The sequence below is a fragment of the Rhinoraja longicauda genome, chromosome 27 (assembly GCF_053455715.1).
Source record: "Rhinoraja longicauda isolate Sanriku21f chromosome 27, sRhiLon1.1, whole genome shotgun sequence".
Lineage (NCBI taxonomy): Eukaryota > Metazoa > Chordata > Chondrichthyes > Rajiformes > Arhynchobatidae > Rhinoraja > Rhinoraja longicauda.
In genome coordinates, this window is record NC_135979.1 from 894,844 (window position 1) to 914,664 (window position 19,821).

At 49.1% G+C, this 19,821-nt stretch overlaps 1 protein-coding gene across 3 annotated transcripts; it reads right to left on the reverse strand.

Annotated features, from left to right (window-relative positions):
* Positions 1-4,707: 4,707 nt before the first annotated feature.
* Positions 4,708-17,874, reverse strand: LOC144606836 (interleukin-10 receptor subunit beta-like). Of its 3 annotated transcripts, none has more exons than XM_078423246.1 (7): positions 17,742-17,874; positions 13,831-13,936; positions 12,713-12,888; positions 11,243-11,406; positions 10,082-10,241; positions 8,419-8,561; positions 4,708-6,223 (listed from the first exon to the last, which is right to left on the reverse strand). In XM_078423246.1, exons 1-7 carry the CDS (start codon positions 17,809-17,811, stop codon positions 5,540-5,542), a joined length of 1,503 nt encoding a protein of 500 aa, XP_078279372.1. In that variant the 5' UTR covers positions 17,812-17,874; the 3' UTR covers positions 4,708-5,539. The 3 variants fall into 3 exon arrangements, with proteins under 3 accessions (XP_078279372.1, XP_078279371.1, XP_078279370.1); XM_078423245.1 differs by having other exon boundaries at positions 10,082-10,238; positions 17,721-17,864; XM_078423244.1 differs by having other exon boundaries at positions 17,721-17,864.
* Positions 17,875-19,821: the final 1,947 nt, after the last annotated feature.

Consider the following 19,821-nt stretch of genomic DNA (forward strand, 5'->3'; position numbering starts at 1 on the left):
CGTTTTGGGTCGAGACCCTTCTTCAGACTGGTTTCTAACACATGCAAAGGTGGACATTCTCAGCTGAAAGATTTGCATTGATAAAGTTATAGAGTCATACAGTCATAGAGTGATACAGCACAGAAACAGATCCTTCGGCCTAACTTGCCCACACTGACCAACGTGACACTAGTCCCACCTGCCTGCGTTTGGCCCATATCCCTTTAAACCTGTCCTAACCATGTACCTGTCTAATTGTTTCTTAAACGTTGCAATAGTCACTGCCTCAACTACCTCCTCCGGCAGCTCGTTCCATAAACCTACCATCCATTGTGTGAGAACGTTACCCCTCAGATTCCTATTAAATCTTTTCCCCTTCACCTTAAACCTAAGTTCTCTGGTTCTCGATTCCCCTGCTATGGGCAAGAGACTCTGTGCTTGTGATCACAAGTACCATGGGAGGATTACACACTAATAACCCAATAACTCGAGAAATCTGTCTCCATGTACAAGATCAAAAGCAGTGGAAAAAGCACAAACAATTCTCCTCCTCACTCCCACAACATACACTTTATTCTACATTCTGGACCTATATGCTGCAAGATATTTAATTTAGCAACACCCACTTCCTGAAAATATAATTTGCTTTCTCGTGATGCTTGTAAAGGAAGATTTGCTCTGTAACAGCGATATATGGCAGAGAAACAGGCCCTTCAGCTAGGGTTGCCAACTGTCCCTTATTAGCCAGGACATCCCGTACTTTCGGCTAAATTGGTTTGTCCCGTACGGGACCTCCCTTGTCCCGTATTAGGCCCGCGGGCCGCTGTCGGCCAGGACAGTGTAGGCTAATGGAGTGTGTTCGCCTAACGGAGGTTGCGTAGCAACCCGCCTCCCGGCCCGGGCGGCCGCCACCAATGGAGCGGGAGCACGTGGCCGCTGGCTGGGTGAGGTCACGTGGGGCGCGTGGCGGTGACGTCACCCTGCCCCGAATTTGGGCGCGAGATAGTTGGCAACCCTACCTTCAGCCCATATTGCCCAGGCCGACTAAGGTGCCCTTTCTGACCTACTCCCACCTGCCCGCTTCCGACCCAGATCTCTTTAAACCTTTCCAATCTATGTACCTGTCGAAATATCTTTTAAATGTCATTACAGTGCGTGCCTCAAATACCTCCTCTGGCAGCTCACTCTATACACCCACCACCCTCTGTGTGAAAAAGTTGTATCTCAACCACTTATTAAATTTTGATACAAAGTGCTGGAGTTACTCAATGGGTTGGGAAGCATGTCTGGAGAACATGGATAGGTCTTGGATTTTTCCCCTCTCACCTTAAACTATGTAGACTATTTCTTGATTCAAATACTATGTGCATTCATCCCATCAAATTCCCCTCATGATTCTCTGCACCTCTGTAAGATGTATCTGGCTTTTATCTTGCAGACTTATGCTTAACTGCAAAGCAAAATCCCCTCGATGTGCTGAGTTTGCAGCTGCTGTGTGGAGCTTTGTATAATGTGCCTTATGTTCCACTCTGAACCTCTCACTGGAACACAGGATGTGGGTTAACCCAGTTTAACCCAGGCTCACAAACCACCACATCCTGGCAACATCTCACGTCACATCTCCTTGGTCTTAGACGTTGTTTGTAACGGTCGTTGCAAGAGTCCTCCTGCTCAGTGAGAGACACACACTTGCTGTGAACTTGGAGACCACTTCCCCTAAACCTTCTCTGGACTCTCTCCAACACCAGCACACCCTTCCTCTGATACGGGGCCCAAATCTGCTCACAATATATAAATGACTTGGACCAGAATACAGGTATTGGTATTGATTTATATTGTCATGTGTACCGAAATGCAATTAAATAAGGTATTTTGAGTACCATCCAGTACAACCAACCCATACACATTACAACAGGTGGTGTAAAGAGTATTATAGATGAGGCTCTCACTAGGGACTCCTCGACATCTCATACCATTATAGATGACAATAGACAATAGGTGCAGGAGTAGGCCATTCGGCCCTTCGAGCCAGCACCGCCATTCAATGTGATCATGGCAACATCCTCGTACATCACTTCTTTCTGATTGTATGATGACCAGATGAGGCTCTCACTAGGGTCTCCTCGACATCTCACATCATTATAGATGAGGCTCTCACTAGGGTCTCCTCGATATCCCGCAGCTCCGTTCTTGCTCCTCCTCCCCCCATTCATAACAAGGACAGAGTTCCCCTTGTCCTCACCTTCCACACCATCAGCCGTCGCATACAGCATATAATCCTCCAATACTTTCACCGCCTCCAACGGGATCCCACTACTGGCCACATCTTCCCATCTCCACCCCTTTCTGCTTTCCGCAGAGACCGTTCCCTCCGCGTCAGACCCTCTAGTCCTGGCAACATCCTCGTACATCACTTCTTTCTGATTGTGTGATGACCAGAGCTGCAACATAAATCATTCTGGACTGGCCAAAGCTGTGCTATAATATCCCAATGTCTCTCCACTGGACACCAGATGCACCTTCTTTACCACCTTATCCACCTGGTACTGCCACCTTCAGGGAGTTGTAGATCTGTGCAGTCAGGCACTCCTGTCCACATCCACTCTTTCCAGGCGCTTCACCATTCGGTAAGATTCAGAGGTCTATGTGGTCTGTGTCAAATTGTCATTTTTGGAAAATTGCTATGTTCAAACTAGCTGCTATAATGTCCACATTAAAATAGCACTTACACCTGAAGTATTTTATTGACTGCAAAGTATTTGAGGGGGTATGGAAGTCTAAAGAAGAGTCTCAACCCAAAACGTCAATCAGGGTCAATGTGTCTATCGGGGAGGATAGAAGTTGGAAGGTCATGTTGCAATTATATCAGACATTGGTGAGGCCGCATTTAGAGTATTGCGTTCAGTTTAGGTCACCATGTTGTCAAGGTGGAAAGGGTGCAGAGAAGATTTGAGGATGTTGCCAGGATCCGTGGGCCTGAGCTACAGGGAGAAGTTGGACAGGCTGGGACTTTATTCCCTGGAGCGCAGGAAGATGAGGAGGTGATCTTATAGAGGTGTACAAAATCATGAGAGGAATAGATCAGGGAAAAGTACAGTCTTTTACCCAGAGTAGGGGAATCGAGAAGCAGAGGACATCGGTTTAAGGTGAGGGGGGGGTGGGGTGTAATAGAAACCTGAGGGATAACATTTTTTTTTACACAAAGGCTGGTGGGTGTATGGAACGTGCTGCCAGGGGAGGTAGTTGAGACAGGTACTATGGCAAAGTTTAAGAGGCATTTAGACAGGTACATGGATAGGACAGGTTTAGAGGGATATGGGCCAAAAGCAGGCAGGTGGAACTAGTGTGGATGGGGCATGTTGGTCAGTGTGGGCAGGTGGGTCACAGAGCCTGTTTCCACACTGCATGACTCTATGTTATTAAAAGGTGTCTTGCTCCAAAAGTTAGGAAGAATTTAATAGTTGCAACTTAGATTTGAATCTATCTTATTAAAAGTCAGATCTTGTTAATATATATGTATGTATATGTGATTTCGCTGATTTCGGCAAAACGGTGAACCGTAGCGCCACGATTTTTGCACCGCCTTAATCACCACGCGGACAGCTGCTGGAAAATGATATTTTTATTTAATTCGGTCGTATATTTTTTAAGTTATAGAGGTTTTAAAGCGCTGCCCCCCCTGATTTATCGAAGGTTTTACAGAAGGGGGGCACTGTGGTGCGGATTTAGTTTTCAGCGTGTGTATGTCTGCGATTTCGCTGATTTCGGCAAAACGGTGAACCGTAGCGCCACGATTTTTGCACCGCCTTAATCGCACCGCTGGACGCTTCCCGAAAATGATGTTTTTATTTAATTCAGTCGTATATTTGTTAAGTTACAGAGGTTTAAAAGTCAAGACTTTTTTTTCTCAGTTATTTCGGTTGATTTCGGCAGAAACGGTCAACCGTGGCGCGTATTTTTTAAGTTACAGAGGTTTTAGTAATAAAAAAAAAATCAGCCGTTTTTTCAATTGCCTTCAGCGTGTGACGTCAAAAAGCTCGCGCAACCCCCCTCCTACTGATTTATTGAAGGCTTTCAGCGTGGAGCTGCTGTGTGTATGTGCTCCTCTCTCCCTTTGCTTCTCTCCTCTCTCCCACACCCGGGAGACCATCTCTCCGCTACCCCCCCCCCCCCCCCCGGACCTGTTGGTGCTGGGGGCAAGAGAGAGTAGGGGAAAGGGATGTGCTGGGGAAAGGGGGGAGAGTAAGAGTGTGTCTGGGGGAGAGAGAATGGTGGCGGGGTCTGGGGAGGGGGACAACAGGGGTCGTCTGGAGGGGGCTTGGTGGTGGGGGGAATAGGGGTACTGGGAAAAGGGGAGGTCGTGGGGAAAGGGGGGGTGTGGGGAGAATAAGATTGGGGTTGGGGGAGAAGAGAATGGGGGGTGTGGGAATGGGCCCAAAGGGGGAGAGAATGGTGGCGGGGTCTGAGAATGGGGACTGGGGAGGGGGACAACAGGGGTCGTCCGGAGGGGGCTTGGTGGTGGGGGAAATGGGGATACTGGGAAAAGGGGAGGTCATGGGGAAAGGGGGGGTGTGGGGAGAGTAAAATTGGGCTTGGGGGAGGAGAGAATGGGAGGGGTGGGAATGGGCCCAACGGGCCCTCTTCGCTAGTATACTAATAAAAATAAAGCCTCATGTAATCTACAGAAATCAAAAAAGCCACAATGACCAGATTTTCTAGAAATGCCCTTTTATTTTTAAAAAAGTTTAAAAAAACATGGTAACACACGAGTATACCTAGATTGTAAAACACTGATTTTTGTACAATACTTCAGTGCAAACTTTCACATTTAAAATAAATACCGGGTAATGTTACATGTTATAATACTCTGATTAAAAGCCGATCAGGCTACCAGGGAGAGTGAGGCCGTGTGCCTTGACACCATTCCTGGCTGATGCAGGCACACCCCACCTGGGCACAACTGCCCCTCCTCCCTTAATACTTCCGAGTAAAAAGATGCCACTAATTCAATAACTGCAATAGAGAAATCAACTGGGCTTTGGAGGGAGTTCCAAGTTGCTATAACTACAGGAGGAACTCAGCGGCTCAGGCAGCCTCTGTGGTGGGGTTGGGGGGAGGGAAACATAGGACGTTTATGGTTCTGGTCCCTTCCTTCATCTCCCCTCTACCCAATCCTTCTACAGATGCTGCCTGACTCGCTGAGTTTCTCCAGCAGTTTGTGTTTTGTTCACGATTCCTGCACCGACAAGTATTTTGTGAATCCAAAATTCCTGACAGAATACAAAATGCTCAAGAAACATTTAGGCAGCATGGTGGCGCAGAGGTAGTTGCTGCCTTACAGCGCCAGAGACCCGGGTTGGATCCTGACTACGGTCTGTACGGAGTTTGTACACTTGTACGTTTTCTCCCACACTCTAAAGATGTGCAAGTTTGTAGGTTAATTGGCTTGGGTAAAGTTGTGTAGGATGGTGCTGGCATACAGAGCCATTGCATGGCGGCGTGGACTTGGCGGGCTGAAGGGCTTGTTTCTGCACTGTATCTCGGTAGTAAAATACTTTCCCTACATACCATAGAGGCAAGTAGGATTGGAGCCAATCTCCCAGGCTACCTTGTCCCGTGAGTTCAAGTCATGATCAGGCACGGGTGGGTTATAAGGCAACAAGTCATCACCATCATCAATCTCTCCGTTACAAGTCAGCAGCTTCACAGAAGTCAAAGGGATGTCATCATCACTGCCCTGATCACTGGGCTCCAGCACATTAATACTGTCATGGAGGTCGCTGCAGTTCAGCAACTCAGAGTTCACACTGTAAGGGCTGGCAACATCACTGCATGATTTAGTCTGAGGTGCGGGGTGATCAGAACACCCAGAGCCCTGCCTCTGGATATCCAACGCAGCATGAATGGACATGGAAGAGCAATCTGTTTTTCGATATGGGTCTGTGTTGGCTCTCTGGTAGAAATGATCATCAAGTCTATCATCATCTCTGCCAAAGATCATTCCGTCTGGAATCCAGCGATTCTCGGTGTAATCCAAACATTCTAAGTCCCCCTCACTCTCACTGGAAGAGTCCAGACCACCCATGGCACGAGTGGCAATATCTTCCCCAGCAACTGTTCTTTCACGGGCAGCTTTCTCTTCAATTGTTTCTCCACTTGCGTTACAGCGAATAACATTTAACAGACTGCAATCAACAGGTTGGTAATATTCCATTTGGATAAAAGATATTTTATTTATGAAATCCTAATAAAAGAAAAGTTGTTTAGTAAAAGATGGTTCAAATGGATTTTATAAAAGCACATCAATTTACTAGATTATTGAAACACTGCAGAATAATTTTATTTTTAACTGTATATGCTATTATTAAATAAGTAGACTTGGAAAAGGGCTCTTATGCATTAGGGTTAGGCTCTTATGCATTAGGGTTAGGGTTAGGCTCTTATGCATTGACGCTATCTCTTCCCCTTATGAATTTATACACCTCCATAAGATCACCCCTCAGCCTTCTATGCTCCAGAATAAAGTTCTTGCCTGCCCAACCACTCCCTACAGCTCAGGTCCTTGTACCCTGGCAACATCCTTGCAAATCTCTTCTGCGCCTTTTTCCAGCTTAATGGCATCTTTCCTATAGCATGGAGACCAAAATGTGCACAATACTCCAAGTGCGGCCCAACATTGACATCTTGTAAAATGGTGACGTCATGTCCCAACTTCTATACCCAATTATAGGCACAGAGTGCTGGAGTAACTCAGCGGGTCAGGCAGCATCTGTGGAGAACATGGATAGGTGACGTTTCACAGAGTGCTGGAGTAACTCAGCGGGTCAGGCAGCATCTGTGGAGAACATGGATAGGTGACGTTTCAGAGTGCTGGATAACTCAGCGGGTCAGGCAGCATCTGTGGAGAACATGGATAGGTGACGTTTCAGAGTGCTGGAGTAACTCAGCGGGTCAGGCAGCATCTCTGGAGAACATCGATGGGTGACGTTTCAGGTTGGGGTGCTTCAATCCTTGACTGATAAGGGCTGATAAATGTCAGCAGGCTAAAACCCTTCTATCTATCCGCTCTATCTAACTGCCATGCCAAACATCCCCGGATATGCCTTTGTTTTTCACCTTCTTCATCACACCCCACTGCCATTTCTGTCACTGAATCTCACCAACCTGTCATTCTAACACAGGCACAAAATGCTGGAGTAACTCAGTGAACAAGCAGCATCCCTGAGATGCTGCCTGTCCCGCTGAGTTACTCCAGCATTTTGTGCCTATCTTCGATTTAAACCAGCACCTGCAGTTCCTTCCTGCACATCCTAACACAGGCCTTCAGTTTTGGTCCAAACTTTTTTCATCTCTTTTTTAATCATCAGGGCTTGGAAATGATAATCTAAAGTCTAACACAAAACTGCATGCCGGAAATCCGAATAAAAATTAAAATCATGGCTATTGATGCACGCGAGGTCCAAGAGCAACTTTGAAGAGAGTAGCTAGAGTTGGTTTGGATCGTTAGTTGGAGAGAGTTATGTTAGTTTTGATAAAACATCATCAACAATGAAAGCAAAGTGCTGGAGGAGCTGGGTGAGTCAGGTGGCATCTGTGGAGGACGTGGACAGACAACGTTCGGTACATTCCCTCCAGGCACCTCCTGACCCACTGAGTTCCTCCAGCACTTTGTGTTTTGCTTAAGTTTTGTGTTAACTTTTTCACCCAGAGAGTTGTGAATTTGTGGAATTCTCTGCTGCTGAAGGCAGTGGAAGCCAAATCACTGGATGGATTTAAGACAGTTAGATAGAGCTCTAGGGGCTAGTGGAATCAAGGGATATGGGGAGAAGGCAGGCACGGGTTACTGATTGTGGATGATTAGCCATGATCACATTGAATGGCGGTGCTGGCTCGAAGGGCCAAATGGCCTCCTCCTGCACCTATTTTCTATGTTTCTATGTTTTTCTATCTAAGATTCCAACATCTGCAGTTTCTTGTGTATCTATCAACTTTGAAATACTTCTCTCTCCACAGCTCCGGTGGAGCGGCACGGTGGCGCAGCGGTAGAGTTGCTGCCTCACAGCGCCAGAGACCCAGGCTCGATCCTAGGTGCTGTCTATACAGAGTTTGTACGCTCTCCCTGTGACCATGTGGGTTTTCCCTGGGTGCTCCGGTTTCCTCCCACACCAAAGATACACAGGTTTGTCGATTAATGGGCTTCGGTAAAATTGTAAATTGTGAAAGAGTAGTGCTAGTCTTGGTGGGCCGAAGGGCCTGTTTCCGCGCTGTGTCTCTAAAGTTTAAAGCACCTGCCTGATCTGTTCTGCACTTCCACCAGGATGCAGATGACAAATCAGCCAAAAAATCCCTGTTCTACAAATATATTATTTTTCTTATTAAGAAGCAAGTTGTTGTTATCAAATGACAGAGATTAAAAGTATATTAGTCAGTTTTACAAACCAATGCTTCTGGCATCTTCAGTCCTGATGGAACCGAGGTGATATCTCTCATTTTGGTCACAGCTAAAGGAATCACAATGAATATTCCCAGCACACACGCCAGCAGAGAGCCCACTACGATAACAGCCATCAACAGGTGCGCTCCTGAATGAAAAAGGTAACGTTAAAATGCTTGACGCTTAACTTTATTTCTATAAACAGAGCAGGACAAACAACACAGGAACAAGCTGAAAAATGTCCACACTAGTTAGTCATAGTGATGCAGGTGGAAACAGGCCCTTCAGCCCAACTTGTCCACACCGGCCAACATGTCCCAGCTGCACTGTGAAACCTGCTCAAGGTGTGTCTACTTTGAAGGTCTCCTTCTGTCTCCGATGACCCCTGCAACATCCTCCCTTGCTGCTCCCCTCTGTGATCCTTCCAGCTCTCCCACTACATGTTCTTCATCTTTACATCAGCATCTTTACCTCTCGTTTCCCTTATCCCTAACCAGTCTGAAGAAGGGTCTCGACCGGAAACGTCACCCACTCATTCCCTCCAGAGATGCTGCCTGTCCCGCTGAGTTACTCCATCACAGTGAGGAGATGACTGGAGGAGACTCACTGAGATGGACGTTTTTTTTGTTTGTTTTATGTTGGTTTTTGATTGTGGGTTTTATTGCTTCTCTTTGTTGACTGTGGGTAATGTAATGTTTTTGGATGACAACAAAGGCCATTCTATTCCATTCTACTCTATTCCATTCTATTCTATTCTACTATTAAACCCATGCTCTCTAGTCTTTGACATTTCCACTCTGGGGAAAATCTTTCCCCAGTTCTAACATTCCAAGTTGATAATTTTTTTTGTATTTTAAATGTATTATTTGTTATTATTATTATTTATAAATGTATTAAAGTCTTGATTTATTCACAAAATGCTGGAGTAACTCAGCAGGTCAGGCAGCATCTCGGGAGAGAATGAATGGGTGACGTTTCGGGTCGAGACCCTTCTTCAGTCTGAAGAAGGGTCTCGACCCGAAACGTCACCCATTCCTTCTCTCCCGAGATGCTGCCTGTCCTGCTGAGTTACTCCAGCATTTTGTGAATAAATCGATTTGTACCAGCATCTGCAGTTATTTTCTTATATTAAAGTCTTGACCTTTGAGTAAGCATTCAGTGATGTTTGAAAGAGGAAGAGCACCAGAAAATAATTCCAGAGCTTTGTACTTATCTCCAAGTGCATAGGTTACACCGGTACCTCTACTTCCTTAGAAGGCTGAGGAAGTTCTGCGTGTCCCCTACAACTCTCACCAGCTTCTACAGATGCACCATAGAAAGCATTTTATCAGGATGCATCACAGCTTGGTTTGGGAACAGCTCCACCCAAGACCGCAAGAAATTGCAGTGAATTGTGGATGCAGCCCAGACCATCACACAAACCAAGCTCCCTTCTATTGACTCCATTTATACCTCACGCTGCCTCGGCAAGGCCAGCACCATAATCAAGAAGGAGTCGCACTCTGGCCACTCCTTCTTCTCGCTTCTCCCATCACTAAACTGATCTTCGGTATTAAAACAGGTGTGGGAGCACATACTTCCAATTAGTTGAAATGTGAGAACAGAAATAAACAGAACATCAAGAATCACATTACCATACAAATCCACACCCCAGTTCCACAAACTTACCTTTGGCCTCGAAACTGAGACAAAGGGGCTCAGAGAAATTGCTCTTTTTGTAAGTATTCTTGTAAACAGACCTGGCAGATACACAAATATTACTGCCATACAACTGAGTCTTCTGAATTTCCATAACCTTCTCCGCTGTGCTTTGTTCAATTGGCTTCTGCTAAAAATTAAAACATGAATATCATAAATTTTTATCTCTGAAAGTTAAATTGAAAGCACATATTACTGTTAACATTTCATAAGTTCATAAGTGATAGGAGCAGAATTAGGCCTTTCGGCCCATCAAGTCTACTTTGTCATTCAATCATGAATGATCGATCTCTCCCTCTCAACCCCATTCTCCTGCCTTCTCCCCATAACCTGACACCCAGCACCAATAAAAACTCATCAGTACTAAAAAAAAGATTACGACTTTCAATCACTGAATTAAAAAAAGCTGATGTTCATCGAATTCCTGTGGACCCTCTCTCTCTCCCTCCCTCACGGCAGAAGTATTACATGCAGATCCACTCACTGCATGTCAGGAAGGATGTGGTGGCTTTGGAGAGGATGCAGGTGTTCACCAGCATGCCATATATGAGCTGTAAGGGAAGGCTGGACAAGTAGGGATTGTTAGGAAGGGTGGAGGATGAGGGGAAGATAGGGTAGACAGTCGGTGTTTTACCCGGGGTGGAAATATCAATATGAGAGAGCTCAGCTAGAAGACAACGCAGAGGGGGGGGGGATTTAAAGGAGATGAGGGAGGCAAGTTTTGTTTTTACACAGAGCGGCAGGTACTTGGATCGCCTTGCCGGTGGAGGCGTTGGAAGCAGATACAATAGGATTAGCTAAGAGACATTTAGACAGATACATAAGAGGCAGGGAATGGAGAGATGTGGACCGTGTGCTGGCAGGTAGGATGATCTAAATTGACATCATGGTCGGGTACAGACACAGTGGGCTGAAGGGAATGTTCCTAGTCATATTGTGTTACGTCCTATTTATCTGAGGGACAAGTTTCTTAGAGTGTGGTGGTTATCTGGACAGGTGTTTAAATGAAAAAGGGAGGAGATACAGGTCTAATGTGGGCTAATGGTCTTAGCATAGTTAGGCAATAGGCTCAGCATGGACAAGTTGGGCGGAAGGACCATTTCTGTGCTGTACAACTCTACACATACGTACTGTGACACGTTCATCCGCATTCCAGAACTTCACGTCGTAGCTCAGGTTATCAAGCAGACAGGCTCCCAACACCTTCTCTTTGCAAACTGCCAACTTAACCTTAAGGTGCACCAACACAGATTGTTCTTTCAGATCCACTTTCAGCTGAGGAGCACCGAGATCAACTTCAGAAGAAACAAAGTACGGATTATCTTTGTTGCATGTTACTAACACGGTAGGTGAACACGAATATCGCAGTTTTATGTTTATCTTCTTAAACAAGCAACTAAATTCAACTTATGCCACTTTAGGTGGAGCAAGCCGATTATTGGAATAGGAATCCGATGGGGTAACTTTTTCAATCAAAGGGTGGTGGGTGTATGGAACAAGCTGTCAGAGGAGGTAGCTGAGGCTGGGACAATCCCATCGTTTAAGAAACAGTTAAACAGGTACATGGATAGACAGGTTTGGAGGGATATGGACCAAGTGCAGGCAAGTGGGACTAGTGCAGCTGGGATATTGTTGGCCAGTGTGGGCGAGTTGGGCCTGTTTCCACATTGTATCACTCTATAATTTAGATCGAGCAGAGCGAGTTGGTGGTACTAGTTGGCGGATGCAGGATAAGGGCACGATTGCTCCTATTTATTTTCTGGATGGATTGACCAGAACTCTAAATATAGGCAGGACATCAAATATCCGACTTCAAAATAAAAATGTATTTACCATTTATGTTGAGCCGCGAAATGGAGAAGAGGGATTGAAAATATTCTGATTTTTTGCCTCTAAAGCAAACGTCAAAAATCAAGACACTGAAATGACTCAAGAGTAACTCAGCGGGTCAGGTAGCATCTCCAGAGAATACAGATGGGTGAAGAAGGGTCCCCATCCAAATCGTCACCTATCCACGTTCTCCAGACGCTGCCTGACCCCCTGAGTCTCTCCAGCACTCTGTGTCCTTTTTGCAAAATTAGCATCTGCAGTTCCATATTTCTACATTTCCTACAATCCTTGGAATTCTTCTTCCTCATGGATTCTTGACTTGAAGGTTGAGACCTTTTGGAAGAAATTTGAAGTAGCTAGATAACAGAAACAGGTATCTGGATTTGCCACCACTGATTAAACTGCCAAACTAGCAGCAAAACATCTGCACAACTGTTCTGTAACCAACTCACAATGGCCTCTGGACAGCTGAGAATATTAAATTCAAATAATTAAATCAATGGAATAGAAAGGTAACTTCAATAATAGTCGACTGTAAACAATGGCTAAAGGAATCAATTGTGTGGAATGGTCAGACCTCCATTAATGTGCCCTTCATTTGCAATGGCCCAGAAAACCACTACATTTAGGAAGTTCAATAAATGTTTCTCAGTAATGCCTACATCCCCAATATGAATAGAAAATATGACGTAAACTTTGGTTCAAAGTGTCCTCTTAAAATAATTCCTGTGGAAATATACAAATCGATAAAATGTGGATAAAAATACCCACTGTCTTGAAATGGATTAAAATATCTGGACAGACTCCAATTAGTGGAGGGCCCAGGACCTCGGCTTCCAACTTTGACTAGATAATCCTCATAGCAGCTTTCGATGGTGCAGGTGAGATCGCAGCCCTCTCCAGATGGGTCGCTACAATTGGGGGCACGCCGCCAAACTCTGCCGCGCCTGAAATAACACAAAGGTAACAACAGGTTTCCAGTTGATTGATTGAAAGATACAGCATGGAAGCAGGCCCTTCGACCCAAATCGTCCATGCTGGCCAAGATGTGCCAATTAAGCTCGTCCCATTTCCCCCCATTTGGCCCATACCCCTCTGAACCTTTACTATCCACGCACATGTCCAATTGTCTTTTGAATCACCTTTAAACTTTGCCTCTCTCACCTGAAAGCTCTGTTCTCCAGGCTTTGACATTTCCACCCTGGGGAAAAAATACTGACTAGTTCAAACTCCACAGGCAATTAATTTCCTTATGGATTTTGACCCATCTGGCTAATTGTTGCACTGATTCTTGCTGAATGTAGGTGCTTCATCCATTTTACAATGATGGCTTAAGCTAATGGGTGGGGTATTATTGAAGGGGATTGCTGGACAGTGTTGAACGTAGTTACTAAACTAAACTGTGTCCAGCCAGAAGAGTGTTTGTGATGGGAGTTGTGGGCAGAGCAGGCACCTTGTGGATTGAAGTGGCGGAGCATTTCCGGTTCTCTGCATTTGAGTGGCTCCCCCTCAGGACGCCGGCTTCACTGCCCAGGCTGTGAGACACAGAGGAGAAGGGCAACCTTTGTCCCCAAGGCTGTTCAGCTCCTCAACTCCCAACCACCCCTGTCCCACTGCTCACCCTGCTAACCCCCCCCCCCCCCCCCCAATAGTTTTTGTACTGCTCTACGTGCCTTTGTAAATTGCCCCACGGGGACAAATAAAGTGTTTTTGAACTTGAACTATCAGAGGACCTCCTTCTCGCTTGCTGCTAGCTCCCACGCTTACCCTCCAAAGTTCTCTTAATAAAGCATGTACAATTCAGGCATTGGGTCCATTGTTACAGAGCACTGGACAGTTCATCTGCACACCAGAAACAAATTAAAAGGGAAATCAAAATATTTAATCACCCTGCCAAGTAAAAGATTTCAGGAGAATGTTCTGCAGGCACCCAGGTTAAAAAAAGGCTGAAGTTCTTAGAACTCAAATTTACATTTTGAGGAGGTGGTAGGCTACCTGAGAACAAGTAAAAGAGATATTACTGAGTGCCCAGTATACACTTCAATTACATTACAAAATTATTCCATACCACATCACGTTCATTCAAGTATGTCTGGATATGTTTAATATTAGAAAGATCTTTTCCCCAATTTAACGTTATATGTTATTTGCCATATGTTTTGTAATACTTAAGGCATCACTGACGTTGAAGTCCGACAATTTTTACACCGACCAAAATATTGCTGAAATTCAGATTATTGAAGCCTTAGATTATTCAGATTATTGAAGCCTTAGAATCTGCGAGATTAGAATGATTTTTAAACATTTCATCTGAACCCTGTCACTCTAATTGCCTCCACCACCCTCTCAGACTGCACAAGCCCACTTTAAATGTTTTCTACAATATTCCAAACAACCCACTCAACACCACAGCGGAGCAGCGACAGAACTACTGCCTCACAGCGCCAGGGTTCGATCCTGACCTCGGGCGCTATCTGTGTGAAGTTTGCATGTTCTCCCTGCGACCGCGTGGGTTTCCTCCAGATACTCTGATTTCCTCCCACATTCCAAAGTTTATAGGTTAATTGTGCTCTGGAAATGACCCCTAATGTGTAGGATGCGAAAGTGGGATAACAAAGAACTAGTGTGAATGGGAGATCGCTGGTCTGTGTGGCCACAGCCGGCTGAAGGACCTGTTCCCATGCTGCATCTCTAAACTAAACTAACCTAAGCTACCTCAGTTATGCCAGAACCTGCAAATGTCACCCAAGAACCTACGAACCTGTACTCCTAGATCCTCGAATTGTATTTTAAGAGGGCTTGTATACAAAAAAACAGGGATGTAATGCGGAGGCTCTGTAGGGCGCTGGTCAGGCAGCATTTGGAATGTTGTAAGCAGTTTTGGGCCCCATATCTGAGGATGTGCTGGCTCTGGAGATGGTCCAGACGTTTACAGGAATGATCCCAGGAATGAGTGGGTTAACCTGTGATCAGCATATGTCGGCACTGGGCTTGTACTCACTGGAGCTTAGAAGAATGAGCGGGGGCCTGATTGAAACATACAGAATAGTGAAAGGCTTGGATAGAGTAGATGTGGAGAGGATGTTTCCACTAGTGGGAGAGTCTAGGACTAGAAGTCATAGCCTTAGAATTAAAGGCCATTCTTTTAGGAAGGAGATGAGGAGAAATTTTAGTCAGAGGGCGGAATTCTTTGCCACAGAAGGCTATAGAGGCCGTCAGTGGATATTTTTAAGGCAGAGATAGGTAGATTTTTGATTAGTACAGATGTCGGAGATTATGGGGAGAAGCCAGGAGAATGGGGTTAAGAGGGAGAGATAGATCAGCCATGATTGAATGGCGGAGTAGACTTGATGGGCCGAATGGCCTACCTCTACTCCTATCACTTATGACCTAACCTTCAGCTATTTCAGAATCCAGAAAACTGGAGGAGATGCAAGTCAACATTGACCCAAAGGGTCGGCAAGATGACACGGTGTTGTAGCTGTGGCCTAATAAGTATTCACCTCAGATAATGATCCTGTGTACAGGTAGTTCTCCAGCAAAGCTTGTGTCCAAAACACAAACGCGATATAACACGAATAATGAATTAGGGAATGACATTTCTATTAGTTTGGCCAAATTGTATGGGGTATGGGGAGAAGGCAGGAACGGGGTACTGATTGTGAATGATCAGCCATGATCACATTGAATGGCAGTGCTGGCTTGAAGGGCTGAATGGCCTCCTCCTGCACCTATTGTCTATTGGTTATAAAGCAATTTCGATGGGGAACTAGTGAATTACTTAGAACTTATTTTGGAAATTAACAAGCAGAAAAATGCAATCTTTCAATAGAGACAATCTACACATCCTGTCTGTTATTGATGATATGACCCGAATCACGGAAGCCACAACAGATGTAATCTCATTGTAACCTGACGACAAACAAGGCTTCAAAGCCCTTCTCAATCTTTCTCGTAACTCACCACCCACAAGCTCACAAAGGCTGCAGATGCTGAAATCTGCAACAATATACATTGATTGGTGGAGCTCATCCGGTTGAGCAGCATCTGTAGAGGGAAAGGAGTTGTGGACGTTTCGACCCACGATCGTGATGCAGGGTTTTTATTGGAGACCCTGACAACCCCTTTCCCAGCCACACCTGCTGCTCAACCCACTCCAGCACATTATTTATTTTAACACCATCTGGTGTGTACCAGTTGCCTGCAATTCTCCTGTGCACATCTCTAAAGTACACATCTCTAAAGTGCACATCAACTAATATTTGCCACTGAAACACACCAAGAGATAATTTCACGGCTTCAAATTAACATCTCTGGGATGTGGGAGGAAACCAGAGCACCAACATGAGTTACAGGGAGAACATGCAAACTCTACAAATATAGCTCCCAAAGTTAGGATCGAACCCGGGTCTCTTGAGGTGAGGCAGCAGCTCCATCTGCTGTAACCTACTTAGTCAGCCCAGTAAACCACACACCCCCTCCCCTTGTAGAGACCACACCTCTCTAATACTCCCACCCCCCTCCACATCAACATGCTCCCCCTCACCAGAACCACCACCTTCCCCCTGCAGTCTCCCTCAGACTCCCATACCCCCTACCTAATGCAATGCCTGTTCCAACCCCCCCCCCCTCCTCCTCCTCCTCCTGCAGCACTCTTCCCCATACAATACAAGTCCCTGCAATCCCCTTCTCTCTCCCCTCCCTCCTCCCATCTGCAATCCCTCCACCCACCTGCAATTCTCCCACGTCAATCTCTCTCTCCCTCCCTCCCCTCTGCTGTGCTCCCACCTCACTGCTGTGCTCCCACCTCACTGCAATCCCCAATAGCATTCCTCTCCTCCTGTAGTGGCTCATCGCCCCTCCTGCAGTGTTCCCCTGCACTCCATCTCCCATCTCATTATAACTCTTGCAGTGCTCCTCTGCTCCCCTCTCTACTCCCTGTCTCCCCCTTACTCCCTCCCATCTACATACTCTCTCCCTCCCCTCCCCATCTACAGTGATCCCCTCAACTGAGTCTGCAGCAGGGTCTCGACCCGAAACGTCACCCATTCCTTCCCTCCAGAGATGCCTCCTGTCCCACTGAGTTACTCCAGCACTTTGTGTCTATCTTCGGCGTAAACCAGCATCTGCAGTTCCTTCCTACATGTGCTCCCGTCTACCCCGTCTCCCTCCCATCTCCATACTCCCTCCCACTCCCCTCAACCCCGTCCCCATCCCCAGTCCTCCCTCCGTTTCCCCTCTACCCCCCCCCTCTACCCCCCTCCCCTCTACCCCCCCTCCCCTCTACCCCCCCCCGTCATGCTCCCTTCCCCTCCTCCCCCCCGTCATGCTCCCTTCCCCTCCCCCCCCCGTCATGCTCCCTTCCCCTCCCCCCCCGTCATGCTCCCTTCCCCTCCCCCCCCCGTCATGCTCCCTTCCCCTCCCCCCCCGTCATGCTCCCTTCCCCTCCCCCCCTCCCCTCATGCTCCCTCCCCCCCCTCCCCTCTACCCCCCCCGTCATGCTCCCTTCCCCTCCCCCCCCGTCATGCTCCCTTCCCCTCCCCCCCCGTCATGCTCCCTTCCCCTCCCCCCCCGTCATGCTCCCTTCCCCTCCCCCCCCGTCATGCTCCCTCCCCCCCTCCCCTCTACCCCCCCCGTCATGCTCCCTCCCCCCCTCCCCTCTACCCCCCCCGTCATGCTCCCTCCCCCCCTCCCCTCTACCCCCCCCGTCATGCTCCCTTCCCCTCCCCCCCCTCCCGTCATGCTCCCCCCCCCTGTCTCGGGTTCCCCCCCGCGTTACCAACAGCCCGCAGCGCGGTACCGAGTGCGTGATGGCCGAGGAGGCAGGAAAGGGAGAAGATGAGGCTGGTGCCCGCGCCCGGCGCCGCCATCCCGGCAGCTCATTGCCGCCCGCCGCCGCCGCCATCACCGCTCATCATCATCATCGCCCCCCGCCGCCGCCGCCGACAGCTTCACCCAACTCCACCCTGTCGCGTACGCGGGCGCCAGCGTGCCGCGTCACTGGCGGCGGGGGCGGGCGCCAGCGTGCCGCGTCACTGGCGGCGGGAGCGGGCGCCAGCGTGCCGCGTCACTGGCGGCGGGAGCGGGCGCCAGCGTGCCGCGTCACTGGCGGCGGGGGCGGGCGCCAGCGTGCCGCGTCACTGGCGGCGGGGGCGGGCGCCAGCGTGCCGCGTCACTGGCGGCGGGGGCGGCCGCCGTTACTGGGCAACGGGCCGGGCCTAGTCCCAAACCAAGAGCCTCACCATCTCAAACTTAGTCTTAAACTCAAAACCTGGCCCATGACATGCTGCCACCCCAATAAACGATAGACAATGGGTGCAGGAGGAGGCCATTCTGCCCTTCGAGCCAGCACCGCCATTCAATGTGATCATGGCTGATCATTCCCAATCAGTACCCCGTTCCTGCCTTCTCCCCATACCCCCTCACTCCGCTATCCTTAAGAGCTCTATCTAGCTCTCTCTTGAATGCATTCAGAGAATTGGCCTCCACTGCCTTCTGAGGCAGAGAATTCCACAGATTCACAACTCTCTGACTGAAAATGTTTTTCCTCATCTCCGTTCTAAATGGTCTACCCCTTATTCTTAAACTGTGGCCCCTTGTTCTGGACTCCCCCAACATTGGGAACATGTTTCCTGCCTCTAACGTGTCCAACCCCTTAATAATCTTATACGTTTCGATAAGATCCCCTCTCATCCTTCTAAATTCCAGTGTATACAAGCCTAGTCGCTCCCCTCTCCCCTCTCCCCTCCCCCCTCTCCCCTCCCCCCTCCCCCCTCTCCCCTCCCCCCTCTCCCCTCCCCCCTCTCCCCTCTCCCCTCCCCCCTCCCCCCTCCCCCCTCCCTCCCTCTCCCCTCTCCCCTCTCCCCTCTCCCCTCCCCCCTCCCCCCTCTCCCCTCCCCCCTCCCCCCTCTCCCCTCTCCCCTCCCCCCTCCCTCCCTCTCCCCTCCCCCTTCCCCCCTCCCTCCCTCTCCCCTCCCCCTTCCCCCCTCCCTCCCTCTCCCCTCCCCCTTCCCCCCTCCCTCCCTCTCCCCTCCCCCCTCCACACCTCCCTCCTCCCTTCCCTCCCCCCCACTCCCCTCCCGGTTACAATGGAAACCCTACGAGGACGAGCCCAACGGGGAAAGAGGGGTACTGGGAAAAGGGGAGATCCCCCTCCCTCCCCCCTTCCCCCCTCCCCTTCCCCCCTTTCCCTCCCCTCCTCCCTCCACACCTCCCTCCTGCCTCCCTCCCCCTCTGCCTCCCGGTTACAATGGAAGCCCTACGAGGACGGGCCCAACGGGGACAGAGGGGTACTGGGAAAAGGGGAGGTCCTCCTCCCTCCCCCCCTTCCCTCCCCCCTTCCCCCCTCCCCTCCCCTCCCTCCCCCCCTCCCTCCTCCTCTCCCCTACCCCCTCCCTCCCCTCTCCCTCCCCCCTTCCCCCCTCCCCCCTCCCCTCCCCCTCCCCCTCCCCTCCTCCCTCCCCCCTCCCTCCCCCCCTTCCCTCCCCCCTTCCCCCCCCCCTCCCCCTCCCCCCTCCCTCCCCCCTCCCTCCCCCCTCCCTCCCCCCCTTCCCTCCCCCCTTCCCCCCTCCCCCCTCCCCTCCCCCTCCCCCCTCCCTCCCCCTCCCCCCTCCCTCCCCCCTCCCTCCCCTCTCCCTCCCCCCTTCCCCCCTCCCCCCTCCCCTCCCCCTCCCCCTCCCCTCCTCCCTCCACACCTCCCTCCCTCCCCCTCCCCTCCTCCCGGTTACAATGGAAACCCTACGAGGACGGGCTAACGGGGAAAGAGGGGTACTGGGAAAAGGGGAGATCCCCCTCCCTCCCCCCCTTCCCCCCTCCCCCCTTTCCCTCCCCTCCTCCCTCCACACCTCCCTCCTGCCTCCCTCCCCCTCCGCCTCCCGGTT